Source organism: Mandrillus leucophaeus, unplaced genomic scaffold (genome assembly GCF_000951045.1).
Source record: "Mandrillus leucophaeus isolate KB7577 unplaced genomic scaffold, Mleu.le_1.0 Scaffold169, whole genome shotgun sequence".
Lineage (NCBI taxonomy): Eukaryota > Metazoa > Chordata > Mammalia > Primates > Cercopithecidae > Mandrillus > Mandrillus leucophaeus.
The window spans coordinates 5,743,196-5,758,246 of record NW_012101687.1 but is presented as its reverse complement, the minus strand read 5'-3'; the positions used below and the strand labels follow the sequence as shown (position 1 = coordinate 5,758,246).

General features: G+C 40.8%; 1 protein-coding gene across 4 annotated transcripts in view; it reads left to right on the top strand.

Annotated features, from left to right (window-relative positions):
- The window catches only part of PTPRB (protein tyrosine phosphatase, receptor type, B), a 140,603-nt gene that overhangs the window by 80,421 nt on the left and 45,131 nt on the right, over window positions 1-15,051 (top strand). For 3 of the 4 annotated variants that reach the window (XM_011976637.1, XM_011976640.1, XM_011976638.1), the window contains 5 exons: window positions 1,375-1,638; window positions 6,307-6,570; window positions 7,118-7,381; window positions 8,453-8,716; window positions 11,684-11,950. In XM_011976637.1, coding sequence (XP_011832027.1) covers window positions 1,375-1,638; window positions 6,307-6,570; window positions 7,118-7,381; window positions 8,453-8,716; window positions 11,684-11,950 — 1,323 coding nt within the window. The remainder of the gene's footprint in view (window positions 1-1,374; window positions 1,639-6,306; window positions 6,571-7,117; window positions 7,382-8,452; window positions 8,717-11,683; window positions 11,951-15,051) is intronic. The other variant, XM_011976639.1, reaches the window with a different exon arrangement.

The following is a 15,051-nucleotide window of genomic DNA, read 5'->3' as shown; positions in this document are numbered from 1 at the left end:
AAAAAAAAAAAAAAAAAAAAGTTAGTAGTTGCAAATATTTCGAGCAGTTTTTAAAAACAAGCATAATGAGTTGCTTTTGAGAGCAACCAAAGGATGTATGGATGGTTGAATGGTGGAAGGAAGGAAGGAAAGAAAGAAAAAAGGAAGAAAAGAAGGAAAGAAAAGGAAAGAAGAGATGTACCAATATATAAATCTCCTGGCTAAAAAGTTCAACTTTATATCTAGGAAATGTCCATACATGTGGATCAACATTACCAGAGTTGTTCACTAGAATGCAGTTTATAATTTTTAGTGATGGATAAGCACTTTTAAGTATGAGGTATGCTTTGGGGCTTAATTCACAAAGTCAGAGCATATTACATTAGAAGGATTCTCAGAAGTCATCTAGCCAAATCCTGTCCATTTTAAGTGAGGTACTGAAATTGACAATCACATGAAACTGTTAAGTTAATCAACTAATGATTACAACGGTAGTGCGGTTCATATATACTGTAATATTTTACTCCTATATTCATTTAGGGCAGTACTATTTATGGGCACCTATTTCCGATATGTGGTTAAACTTTTACTCAATACTGCAGTTACTAATTTGCTGACTATACATCCAGCCAGAGAACTTCTTGAAGACATTCATGCCTTTTTTCATTTTTGTATACCTGACAAATAGCAGGTTCTCAGTAAACGTTTGTGACACTAATCCCCAATTCATATAAGCAAATGATTATAGTTGACATCAGAAAACCCATTATTGCCATAATAGTTCTCTGCCCTTGGTTGGTCCAGCTTCCAGACTTCTTATTTCCAAGACAGGTTTTTAGACTTATTTCTTACCACTAGAGGGCAGGAAATGCTTTGCAAAGGGAAAACGGTCCCTCTTGTGTTTGCTATTACTTCCCGGGAATAAATAATTTCATCACAAGAAGATTGAAGCTATCCCAGTTTAAGGTCTTTAGAAAAGCTACCATATTCTTCCCCTTTCCACTCAAACATTTTTGCTTTATTGATAAGTTTGGTTCAAGTTTATTCATTTGGATTGTTGAAATGTTTGTTCCCTTTCTTACAAGGAACCTTCTAAAACATTCTATAAAGATGCCTCGACTTGAAATGCTTTACAAACAACCCTATAAAAATTCAGTAGTGGCATCCTTGTATTTATGAGGCATCCCAAAGGCCTCCTGACATTTTTATTTTGATTAGCCTTCTGATGTAACAACACTCAGCTTCTAGAAGCTGAGTGAAATCCTCACACTTCCTTGACCTCTTATGTAATCAGATTAGATCTCGAGTCCACGATTTGTGCTGACTGCAATAGACAATCCAAACTTTTGACTGTGTTTTTCTTTTTGAATCCCCCCCTACCTTTCAAAATCACAGTCCCTTCCAGTGTGAGTGGAGTAACGGTGAACAATTCCGGTCGTAATGACTACCTCAGCGTTTCCTGGCTGCCAGCGCCCGGAGATGTGGATAACTATGAGGTGACGTTGTCTCATGACGGCAGGGCGGTTCAGTCCCTTGTCATTGCCAAGTCTGTCAGAGAATGTTCCTTCAGCTCCCTCACCCCAGGCCGCCTTTACACCGTGACCATAACTACAAGGAGTGGCAAGTATGAAAATCACTCCTTCAGCCAAGAGCGGACAGGTAAGGCTGTATGAAGGTTCACGGCTCTGTAAGAACCAATTCACATGTGGCTCAGGGCCCCACAGAGCTGTAGCAATTCTGTAATGATGGGATGAAAGGCCCCTGAGATCACAAAACTGTTATGGAGTCTTTGTATTTTAACCCAAGAAACTCCTTATGTGAGCAGACCCTGTGTGACTAGAATTTCTATTATATTCAAATAGCGTAAAAAGTATTCCCGTTTGGCTGGGCGTGGTGGCTCATGCCTGTAATCCCAGCACTTTGGGAGACCAAGGTGGGTGGATCACGAGGTCAGGAGATCGAGACCATCCTGGCTGACACGGTGAAACCTTGTCTCTACTAAAAATACAAAAAATTAGCTGGGCGTGCTGGCAGGTGCCTGTAGTCCCAGCTACTCGGGAGGCTGAGGCAGGAGAATGGCATGAACCTGGGAGGTGGAGCTTGCAGTGAGCCGAGATCGTGCCACTGCACTCCAGCCTGGGAGACAGTGAGACTCCGTCTCAAAAAAAAAAAAAAAATAGTATTCCCATCTATGGAGTACTTTTTGTTGCTAGGGCCTGGCTTTATATGTCTTAACTAACCCATATGAATGCCTTATTGAGATAGTCATTGTTATGATTCCTATTTTACAGATCAGGAAACCAAGGTTCAGGGAGGTCAAGTAATTTGCCCAGCTGTTTACCTTGTTAAACACCCAGTGTGTTTCAGATCCTGGTTTTAAACCCAGTTCTGAATGACTCCAGTGCCTACAAAGCTCTCCATCCTAAAATCCATCCTGAAATGTCTGCTGGTCAAAACCACTATTCATCCTTTTTCACACAAGGTGAAAATGTGAACTTTTATGGTTCTGGGATTAGGGAGCAAAAATCTTAGCAAAGGAAATGAATGTTCAGTCCAATGTGCTGGAAAGATTTAAATTTAAATAGCTACCATTTTCCCAATATATTTATGCTTTCTGGGGTTTATACCTGAGATTTCTGCCTAAGGTTGGCATCAATACATTGTCAAATGTTTCCTACTAAGCTATGAGTTTATTTCTGTATTTAAAAATGTCAGTTTTTCCATGAGGCTCTGGGACAATTGTCCTTATCCTATTATGTAGCACAGGACCTGGGACTGAGTAGGCACTCAGTAAATATTTGGCAAAGGAATAATCAAAAATCACTTAGATCAGGGGTTCCACCTGGGGGTCCATGGTTCATGGGAGACTTTAGGAATGTAGTAACCCCTGAAATTGTTTATGAAGTGGCTGGGGATAGGAAAGGTATATGCATTTCTTTGAGAAGAAAGAGTCCATGGCTTTTATCAGATTCTCATGGTTTCTGTGACCCCCAAAAAGCTAAGAACCTCTGATTTATATTGTTACAGGATGCTGGCATTGAAGGGGTCCTTAGAATGATCTAATCATATTTCCCCATTTGGATATAAACGAAATCCCAGAGAAGGAGTGTGGCTTCTCCAAGGTTGCAGGGCTGGCCAGTAGTGGAGCTCAGCCTAGCTCCAGTGCTATGTCTATTCCATCACGCTGTATCCTAGAGCACTAGTCAGGGATGTAAAGAGATTATCCCTACCCTCCAATAATTTTAAGCCCAGTTACACTGACAATCACAATAATGACTTAGATCTGAAAAGCAGGTTTCTATTTACAAAGCAGTCTTATGTCAGGGGTCTCTCATATTAATCAACTTGGAGTGTAAAAATCACCAGAAATTAAAGGATGTGTTACCTAACCACCAACCCCTTGCTTCCTTCCAATGTCAATTCATGATGATTTCCTATCCGTATGACTTTACTATTGCAAAGCCTTTTGCTGAGATTGATTTTAAATGCAAGAAAGTGATTCTTTATTCAGTGCATCCTCTTGACTCCTTGACCAGCATGAACTTGGACTTGGTGCATGACTAATGGAGGCAAATCATTGCCCCTGACAAATCATTTTAACTGGAGAGTCATGTCTGAGTTGTTCTCTTGATGATTTTGGCTGATTATCTTAATGCCCTTTTCCATTTCTGATGCTCTTGTTCTACACTTTGGGTGAAAATACCAGTATTTCTAATTCTGTATCACATCATCTCACTGTGTAGCAAGGCAGGTCTCCACAAATTATCCCCTGTTCCACCCGGTGAGCTCCTTATTGACTTAACGTGATATTCAGCCAGGTTTTTCTTCCTGTAATAGTTGCTTTGCCTTCAGCAAATTGCCTGGATCATTGACCTTTCTTAGCCCATGCATGCCACTTCATAATTTCCTTTCCTTAACTGTGTGATGACTGTATTCTGTGATGACTGTGATAACAACACTGTAATTGGTTTTAGGTAAATATCTTGGAGAAAGCATATCTGTCCTTGCTCCCTATCTGTGGTGAGCTATATTCCAAATGCTAATCAGTAAACACAATGCAACAAAGGATGCTAATGCAACTTGTAGGTGTGAGAAGCATATGAAAAATGGAGCTCCTATGCCAAAATACTGAAATTTCTGGATCATTTCATGATTTGAGAAAAAGTAGAGGAGAAAAATTGGACACAGTCTTGGCATGTGGTCAGATCAGAAACCCCTAATACATACCAAATACAGAGAGAGGCTGTACAGGCCTAGAGGACATGGTAGTATTGGGACAAGAGTTTAGTACCCTGGATCCGAGTTCATGCCTCTTTTCAATGCTCCTCCTCAAATATGTATAATGTCCATTTACAGTGAAATAGTAATGAATCTGTGGCCTACTGTTGAATTAAAGTTCAGCCCCAAATGGAAAAATGAAATCTCCTTAATATCATGCTCTAAATACAGAATTGCCTTATTCCACAGCGTTCCTAGTAACATGCATATATTTATGTACTGGTTGGGGAAGGGACCACAGATATACAGAGTGGTTTTGTTTATATATTAGAAAGAACCTCACATGCACAAAATTGTATTAATCATAATTCTTGGTTCAAGAAACCATGCATCCCCTCAGAGGCCGAGGTGGGCAAATCATGAGGTCAGGAGTTCGAGACCAGCTTGGCCAATATGGTGAAACCCCATCTCTACTAAAAATATAAAAAACTAGCTAGGCATAGTGGCAGGCAGCTGTAATCCCAGCTACTTGGGAGGCTGAGGCAGGAGAATCACTTGAACCAGAAGGTGGAGTTTCCAGTGAGCCAACATCACACCACTGTATTCCAGCCCGGGCAACAGAGTGATGTCTCAAAAAAAAAAAAAAAAAGGGAAAGAAAAAAGAAACCATGCATCAACTGCCACCTTTACTTTTTAGGCATCTAGTTAGTAATTTTTAATAATTTAACATGTACACAAGAAACCAACCACTACCTAAAATAATAGCTAGGATCTTGACAATAACCTACATCGAAATATGTGGTCCCCACCTCACGAATTCACTCAAAAGTAGCCAACATCTTGACTCCTATGTTCACCTCTCGCTTGCTTTCCCTCTTGCATAGTTTTATTGCATTTATATACAGGCCTAAAATTACTGGTTTTAAATTTTTTTGTCGTTTTTAACATTATTTAAAAGGTATTTTTAATGCAGTATTTAATATCAGGGATTTAGATGTTTTACTTATTATATAGATAAGATTCATCCATATTTTGTTTTGATATTAGGGACAAGAAATCCCTATTTTTGTGTTTTGAGTTAAGGAATTAATTATAACTATTATATAATATTCACTGTGTGTGTGTATGTGTGTATATGTATATATTCACTATCCAGTCTCCTGTACATATTCTTCCACACTTGGTTTTTATAGGGTTTTTTTATTTTGCCAGTCAAATGGGTATAAAACAGTATTTCACTGTGGTTTTGACTTGCATTTCCTTGATCACCAATAATGTGGAAAATCTCTTCATTTATTATGCAATTAACCATATGTGTTTCTTCTTCCATTTTTATTTTTCTTTTCTTTTCTTTTTTTTTTTTTTAATGAGACAGAGTCTTGCTCCATCACCCAGGCTGGAGTGCAGGGGCTTGATGTGATCTCAGCTCACCGCAACCTGCTCCTCCTGGGTTCGAGTGATTCTTCCATCTCAGCCTCCCGAGTAGCTGGAACTACAGGTGTGCACCACCATGCCCGGCTAATTTTTGTGTTTTAGTGGAGATGGGCTTTCACTATGTTGGCCAGGCTGTTCTCAAACTTCTGACCTCAAGTGATCTGCCCGCCTCAGTCTCCCAAAGTGTTAGGATTGGTGTGAGCCACTGTGCATAGCCTCATTTTTTTTGACGGGGATTGGGGAGATTGCTTATATTCTTCTTAGTAACTTTTGAGTCAGCAAGGTATGCTGGAATTATCTGTATCATTTACCATCACTCATATTAATCATCAGCCATCATGTTTAATGTTCCATCTTATACATGACATTTTGTGCAGGCAAACAGCAGGCTTAGAATGAGTTCATCAGCTTCTGTTAAAAGATCCGTTTAGGCGGGCGGGGGAGGGGGAAAAAAAAAGAAAAAGAAAAAAAAAAAAAGATCCGTTTAATCACTTCACATAGTGTAACAGTCTTTCCCCTCCAGAAATTTGTGATCTAAGGTCTAAGATTTTTCTTTTTAATACACACAATAATAATCTACTCTTTCTTTTTTATTGTCCCGGGTTGTCATCTGTGATCAATTACTCACTCAGAATTAATACATATTTATTTAGTCATTCTCTGTTTCCTTTTCAGTGCCTGACAAAGTCCAGGGAGTCAGTGTTAGCAACTCAGCCAGGAGTGACTATTTAAGGGTATCCTGGGTGCATGCCACTGGAGACTTTGATCACTATGAAGTCACCATTAAAAACAAAAACAACTTCATCGAAACCAAAAGCATTCCCAAGTCGGAAAACGAATGTGTATTTGTTCAGCTAGTCCCTGGACGGTTGTACAGTGTCACTGTTACTACAAAAAGTGGACAATATGAAGCCAGTGAACAAGGGAATGGGAGAACAAGTAAGTGGAATGATTGCAAAATCTGACAGTTGGTTGGACTTGAAAGTCTCTGAGTAATTTATCTGAACCTTGAATTTTTTCTGCTTATTCATTAGTACATTACATTCCCAGTAAGTCTCACTTGGCGCTAACATCATTTAGCCAAGCCATGGCCTATAATTACAGAATATTTATTGGTAGATAAAAGCAAACATAGTGAGAGAGCAAGAGAGCAAGAGGGCTAAATATCCCATTTTTCTTCCCTGTCTTCCTGCATCATGGCATTTAAATTCTAGACTTCTTGTTTTATCTTATGGTCAAGATCATAACTCATTTTATAATTATGTTCTACCAATGCTGATCATGTAACATTTATGTCAGGGAAAAAAATTACAATTTTAATAGCTGCTTCCAATTTTTCTTGTTTAATTATGCATGAAGTAGTGCTAGTGGTTTATTTGGGGGGAAGGGAGATGTTGCCAGTTCCTTGAATGTGATTCATAAATTATTATGTAGGTAAACTCTGATCAGTTCCTTTCCTGAAATGTCTTCTCATTTTTCTCCCTAGTTCCAGAGCCTGTTAAGGATCTAACATTGCGGAACAGGAGCACTGAAGACTTGCATGTGACTTGGTCAGGAGCTAATGGGGATGTCGACCAGTATGAGATCCAGCTGCTCTTCAATGACATGAAAGTATTCCCTCCTTTTCACCTTGTAAATACTGCAACTGAGTATCGATTTACTTCCCTAACACCGGGCCGCCAATACAAAATTCTTGTCTTGACGATTAGTGGAGATGTACAGCAGTCAGCCTTCATTGAGGGCTTCACAGGTAATGTGAAATACTGTTCTTGAACCTGAACAGATGCAGTGGTGTATTTAACTTTTGGGTAGTCTGGGCACTTCGATTGAGGATTTGGAAGGGTAAAAGGGAGAGAGCAAGAAGGGACAAAGTCATCTTGATAGTGACAATGATGTTGTCCAACCTGTATGAACGAAAATAAAGTATGATGTCAGTGGGAGGGGGAGTGCTTTCAGAGAAACAGCAATGAACTGATGTGATTAGCTGTTGCTTGTGAGGCACACAGATTAAAAATTGTTACTTGGAAATCACTTCTTTAGAACTCTTTTAGGAGTGTTGCCATAGTAGTTAACATGTACTGACAGTTCACCATGAACCAGACCCATAGCAAAGCATTCTATGTCTACATCTTGTTCAGTCTTCACAATGCTTTGGGAGGCTGAGGCAGGAGGATAGCTTGAGCTCAGGAGTTCAAGCACAGCCTGGACAATATGACAAAACCCTGTCTCTACAAAAAAATACAAAAAATTAGCCAGGCATGGTGATGGGTGCCTGTAGTCCCAGCTACTGGGAAGGCTGAGGTGGGAGGATCACCTGAGCCCAGGAGGTATAGGCTGCAGTGAGCCATAATCATGCACTGCACTCCAGCCTGGACAACAGAGCAAGACCCTGCCTCAAAAAATAAAATAATAAAATAAAATAAGAATCAATCTTCACAACTCTATTGGCTGGTTAGTATTATCATCACTGCCGTTTTTCCTAATGAAGAAACTGAAACTTACAGAGGTCAAGTAATTTGCCTGTAGTCCCACAGCTAGTGAGTGAGAAAACCAAAACTTGGACCAAGGCACCCTAACTAGCCCGTCGCTATATAATTAGCATTCCTCATTTCCACTCACCAGCCTTGTCTTCCCCCTAAGCCTTCCCCCATCAACTTCAGTTCACACAGAAAAATCAGAGAAAAGTGGCAAATTGTTACTTTCTTTTCCATGTGAGTTCTCTCAGTGGGTGCCAAAACATCAGAAGCATTCAAAACTTTGGTTGAAAATTTCAACAGTTCATTCTTTAAGTGATGACTTTTAAATTTATTTTCTTTTTTAGTTCCTAGTGCTGTCAAAAATATTCACATTTCTCCTAATGGAGCAACAGATAGCCTGACGGTGAACTGGACTCCTGGTGGGGGAGACGTTGATTCCTACACGGTGTCGGCATTCAGGCACAGCCAAAAGGTTGACTCTCAGACTGTTCCCAAGCACATCTTTGAGCACACGTTCCACAGACTGGAGGCTGGGGAGCAGTACCAGATCATGATTGCCTCAGTCAGCGGGTCCCTGAAGAATCAGATAAATGTGGTTGGGCGGACAGGTGAGCATCCACCTGGAGAAGGGCTAGATTGTAGAATGCCTCATGGTTCTCCAAAATGGGACAGTGAATGGGCTCAGCTATTCACAAACCCAAATTTAAACCCACCAAAGTTTGTACAATTCAATGGTTTCAAGAGCCTCACTCATTTATTCTTTGCATTTTTCTCTTAATAGAGATCTTCAAAACAAATGAAAGGGAATCAGAAACCAAATCATTTGAACAAATTTTTATACTTGCTAAAGGATAATAAAATTTTAAATTTTAACAAGCAGGCTGGGCACGGTGGCTCACGCCTGTAATCCCAGCACCCTGGAAGGCCAAGGCAGGTAGATTGCTTGAGTTCAGGAGTTTGAGGCTAGCCTGGACAACACAGCTAAATCCCATTTCTACTAAAAATACAAAAAATTAGCCAGGCGTGGTGGCGCACACCTGTAGTTCCAGCTGCTTGGGAGGTTGAGGTGGAAGAATCACCTGAGCCTGAGAGGTCAAGGCTGCAGTGAGCCGTGATCATGCCACTGCACTCCAGCCTGGGTAACCAGAGTGAGACCCTGTCTCAATAAATAAATAAATAAATAAATAAATAAATAAATTTTTATATGGAGACTTCCATAATTATGCATTTTTCAAAAGTTCTACCTTTTAAGAACAAGTACACATCTGTGCCATCTACTTTACCTGGTAGAGCTAAAAAAAATAAGTATCAAATGTATAAATAAATCTGTTTATATCAATATCACTATTAATATATTATTTTTGAAAGATCTCTAGTCATACTATAGTCCTCTTACAGATGAGGAAAGTATGGCTCAGAAAGTTTATGAAACAGTATCAAGGATACATATATAATAAGACCTAAAGCTATAATTCAAGTCTAGGTCTGTCTGGCCCCAAACCTCATGCCCTCTCCACTGTGACACAATACTTCTTAGATGCCTCCCATTCTCATGACCACTTATTTAGCTGCGGGGCCTGAGGTTTCTATACCATGCCCTACTATGCCTCTATTTCATATCTATGTTTATATCTTTATCTGCATATCTTTAACCCTATGACAAACCCTGTGTTAGAAAGTGGGCATTTGGCTGGGCGCAGTGGTTCATGCCTGTAATCCCAGCACTTTGGGAGGCTGAGGCGGGTGGATCACGAAGTCAAGAGATTGAGACCATCCTGGCCAACATGGTGAAACCTCATCTCTACTAAAAATACCAAAAAAAAACAAATTAGCCGGGCGTGGTGGTGCAGACCTGTAGTCCCAGCTACTCAGGAGGCTGAGGCAGGAGAATCACTTGAACCTGGGAGGTGGACGTTGCAATGAGCCAAGATCATGCCACTGCACTCCAGCCTGGTGACAGAGTGAGACTCTGTCTCAGAAAAAAGAAAGTGGGCATTCAGTAGCAAGGCAGAGCCCCTGACCTCAAGAATGTGATAATCTAGTGAAGGAGACAGAAAAGTAAAAGGCAATGACAGTAAAACATGGTAAGTGCTAAGATAAAAGTGGTTATGAGATGTTAGAGGAGCAAACAAGAAGAATCAGGGAAGGCTTTCAGGAGGAAGTAATATTTAAAGAAAGACTAGGAAGTCATCCAGGTGAAGTGTAAGTTGACTTGGTTCCATCAGAGAAAACAAAGCCCTGGAGGTAGGAGAAAGGATGGCACATTTGGGGACCTACACCTTATTTGGTATACTAGAATAAAGGCCGGGCATGGTGGCTCATGCCTGTAATCCCAGCACTTTGGGAGGCCAAGGTGAGTGGATAGCCTGAGTCCAGGTGTTCAAAACCAGCTTGGGCAATGTAGCAAAACCCCATCTCTACTAAAAGTATAAAAAACAAAAGTATACTAGAATAAAAAATGTGAGCCGTGTGGCCAGGTAAGTAGATAGACCAAATCACGAAGAGCTTTGTTTGCCTGTGAAGGTGTTTTGTAATTATGGAGAGCCACTGTAGGGCCATCAGCATGGGAGTGCTATAAAAATATGCTAGATAGAGTCTGCAGATTGAAAGTGTGGGAGGAAAGGACGCAAGTGACTGGTCAGTAGGTCAGCTGCAATAATGTATGGTCTCATTTATACTTGCTAAAGGATATGATATGGTTCTGAGGTAGTGGCAGCACACAGAGAGTGGCTAGATTCAAGAGATAGAAGATTTAGGATACAGAAATAAAACTCATATTTGATTATATAGACAAGGTTGAGAGTGACAATTGAAGTTTCTGACTTGAACCAAGAGATAGAGACAAAAGACAATGAGAACATTGTGGGAGGGAGATGAGGAGTCCAATTTGGACGTGTTGAGTGTTGGGTGTCTGTGGTACATTCAGGGAGAGATGTGATTTGCAAAAGCAGGAGAAACAACTAAATGTTTAAATTCAGGAGTTGTCACCTTATGGGTGACACTTCAAACCATGGACATAGATGAAATCTAAGAAGATTATGTAGAATGAGAAAAGAAATGAACATAGGACAGAAAATATTATTATAAAAACAGTAATACTATTTTGCCTTTCACTTCAGGAGCTATAGAACAAATACTAGTATATACTACCGCTGAAGTCAAGACTTGAAGTTTTGACCTTAGTTAATGTTAGTAATAAAAGTCTAAACAAGAAACATAATTCACTATCAAACCCACATTCACTGAATATGAACTTGCTCAGCATCCTTCACTTTCTAGACTCATAGGTATGCACCACTCTGCATATTTATCAGGCCATTTTCACTAACTTTTCTATCTGAGATCCTATTTAAATTCAGAGAAAAAAATGGAGAATCAAAGTAGTTTTACAGACAGGTTAAGCCAGGAAATCCTTTCTCCTCTTTTCTCCATAAGGGCACACAGAAAGTATCAATGCCACACAAATAAAGCAAACGCATCATCTACCTGCAGTTGATTCAGGAGTTTTTCTCAATTGATTACTTTACCCTAAGTGATAAAATCTGTATTTTGTTGCTCCACTTGTCTCTCTGCAGTTCCAGCATCTGTCCAAGGAGTAATTGCAGACAATGCATACAGCAGTCATTCCTTAATAGTAAGTTGGCAAAAAGCTGCTGGTGTGGCAGAAAGATACGATATCCTGCTTCTGACTGAAAATGGAATCCTGCACAACACATCAGAGCCAGCCACCACTAAGCAACACAAATTTGAAGATCTAATACCAGGCAAGAAATACAAGATACAGATCCTAACTGTCAGTGGAGGCCTCTTTAGCAAGGAAGCCCAGACTGAAGGCCGAACAGGTAATTAGCACAGCATAATGTTTTGTAGCACATATTGCCAATGTCTACTACTGTGTAAGAACCACAGGGCAAGAGGGATGACGCAACATTGGGAGATGGTATCCATCTCTTGATACGCTGGGAACATTCACCCTGATTTGCCACTTCCATGTCGGTTGCCCTATCCACACAGGACTCAGCCCACCACACTCTGATTCTGATTTTTCATTAATATTGGTGCTATTAGCTTCCTATTGCTACTGTAATAAAATACCACAATCTTAGTGGCTTAAAACCACCCAGATTTATTATTTTCTAGTCCTGAAGGTTAGAATCTGAAAAATGGTTTTTGGGGACTGAAATGAAGACATCAGGGCTGTGTTTCCTGTAGGGACTTTCAGGGGAGAATCCACTCCTTGCCTTTTTCAGCTTCTGAGGCTGCCCACATTCCTTGGCTCGTGTCCCCTTCCCCATGATGACATTGCTCCAATCTCTGCATGGGACCTTACATCTCTTTCTCTGCTCTCCTGCCTCCCTCTTCCATCTTTTAAGGACTCTTGTGATTACCTTGGTCACCAACTGGACAATCCAGGATAATTCCTTCGTCTCAAGATCCTTAACTTAATCACATCTACAAAGCCCTTTTTGCCACAGAAGGTAACATATTCACAGGTTCTGGGGATTAGGACATGGACATCTTTGGGGCTATTCAGACAACCACATTGGCCTAATTGATTGATAACTTATTTAGTCAGTACATAGGTCTGAAGGCGGGGATGGTTATGTTGACAGGGACATAAAGATAAATCAGGCATGCTTCTCGTCCTTAAAGAGCTGACTGGCGAGACAGACACATGGACAAATAATGGCAATGCATTGTGATAAAGAGTACATATAAGAGAGGGATGTCTGGCATTCAGGGAAGCATGGAGGTCAGGCAGAATTGGGACATCTTCATAAAAGTGACATTTCAATACTGTCTTGAAGGATGAAGAAATTCTTATGGAGAGAAGGTAAAATACTTCGTACAGACAGCCTGTCCTATGCAAAGGCCAGGAGGTATGAACAGGAGAAAGGAGAAGTTGTGGGTGGCTGAAATGTGTGTTGCATGATGGAAAGGTGAGGCTGAAAGCCAGATTGGAGCCAAATTAGAGGGTGCCTGGTAGCCTTCCTCAGGAGTTTTTTTATCTTAAAGCAATACAAATTTTTTAGCCAGAGAGCAATTGTTTTGTAATAACAATTTATCTTTAAAAAGATAAATCAGATAGCAATGGGGCAATGGATTGAATGGAAATGAACCAGAGGTGAGGAGATCCACCTGTTAATTCATTTATTATTGAGTACCTACTATAGGTTAGGCACTGTTCTAACTGCTTGACATGCAGAAATGAATAAAAAATTCCCATGGTCATTATGCTTATAGTCTAGTGGGGAAGAAAGTCAATAAACAAAATAAATAAGTAAAAGATATAGGAGGTTGGGTGGTAATAAAGACCAAGAAGGAAATTAAATTAGGAAATTGGGATAGCAAGAGTTGGGGCTTACAATTTTATCTATCTATCTATCTATCTATCTATCTATCTATCTATCTATCTATCTATCTATTAATGGTTATTATTATTATTATTATTATTTTGGAGACAGTGTCTCGCTCTGGCACCCAAGCTGGAGTGCAGTGGAACAATCTCAATTCACTGCAACCTCTGCCTCCTGGGCTCAAACGATCCTCCCATCTGAGCCTCCCAAGTAGTTGGGACTTCAGGAATGTGCCACTACGCCCAGCTAATTTTTGTACTTCCTTGTAGAGACAGGGTTTCTCCATGTTGCCTAGGCTGGTCTCACACTCCTGGGCTCAAGAGATCCACCTGCCTCAGCCTCCCAAAGTGTTGGGATTATAGGCATAAGCCACATGCCTGGTCAGGGGGCTTACAATTTTTTTTTTTTTTTTGAGACAAAATCTCCCTCTGTTACCCAAGCTGGAGTGCAGTAGTGCAATCTCAGCTCACCACAACCTCCACCTCCTGGGTTCAAGCAACTCTCCTGCCTCAGCCTCCTGAGTAGAGTAGCTGGGACTAAAGGTGTGCACCACCACGCCCAGCTAATTTTTACATTTTTAGTAGAGATGGGGTTTCACCATGTTGGCCAGGCTGGTCTTGAACTCTTGACCTCAGGTGATCCACCCTCCTCAGCCTCCCAAAGTGCTAGGATTACAGGCATGAGCCATTGCACCCAGCCGGGACTTACAATTTCAGGTAGTACAGTCCCCAAAGACTTCACTGAGGCAGTGACATTTGAGTAAAACTCTGAAAGAAATGAGAAAGTCATGCAAATATTTGGGTATTTAGACGCAGAGCCAATGCCAAAGCAAAGACCCTGAGTGGGTGTGTGTCTGACCTGTTGGAGGAACAGTAAAGAGGCCCATATGGCTGGAACAGAGTGAGCGCAAATGAGTGGGGGGGATGCAGTTGGACAGGTAATGGGGTCATGACATGACTGCAGTCGTAGGAGAAGGACCAACAGCTGAACGAATGCAGGGGCCCTCATGAAGAATAGTGGATACAGTCAAGAAGTATTTTTGCATTAGCTAAGGTGGCACTTGGGAGCTGGGTGGATTATAGAGGAAGGAACAGAAGATTCCAGAGTTTCTACCTAGGATGTCTGGTAGAAGATGATGCCATTAATTGAGATAAGAGAAGCAGGAGGTGAGAGGGTCAGGCAAAAATCCACAGAGTTCAGCTGTGTATTGAATTTGAGATGCCTGAGTGACTTGCAGAGGGAGGGGACCATAGGCATTTGGAAATATGGATTTGAGCTCAGAAGAGAAGTGAGCTGGACATAAAAAGATCTGGACCAGAATGCTAGTTGAATCCATAAATTGAATGAGACTGATTGCTCAGCTACGGCTATAGAATATGAAGAAAACAAAGGATGGATCCATGGGAAATAACTTGTAAGGGCCTGGCAAAAGGAGCGGAGAAAGCAAAAAGAGCCTGAGAAAGAGCATTTGAGGTGGAGAAAAGAGAACTCAGGCGAAATCAAGGCAGATGTCCTGTTCTGTTTCTACTGGCATCTTAAGCCTGCTGAGGAATCAGACAGCATCTGTGCCAGCAGTTTGCAAGGAG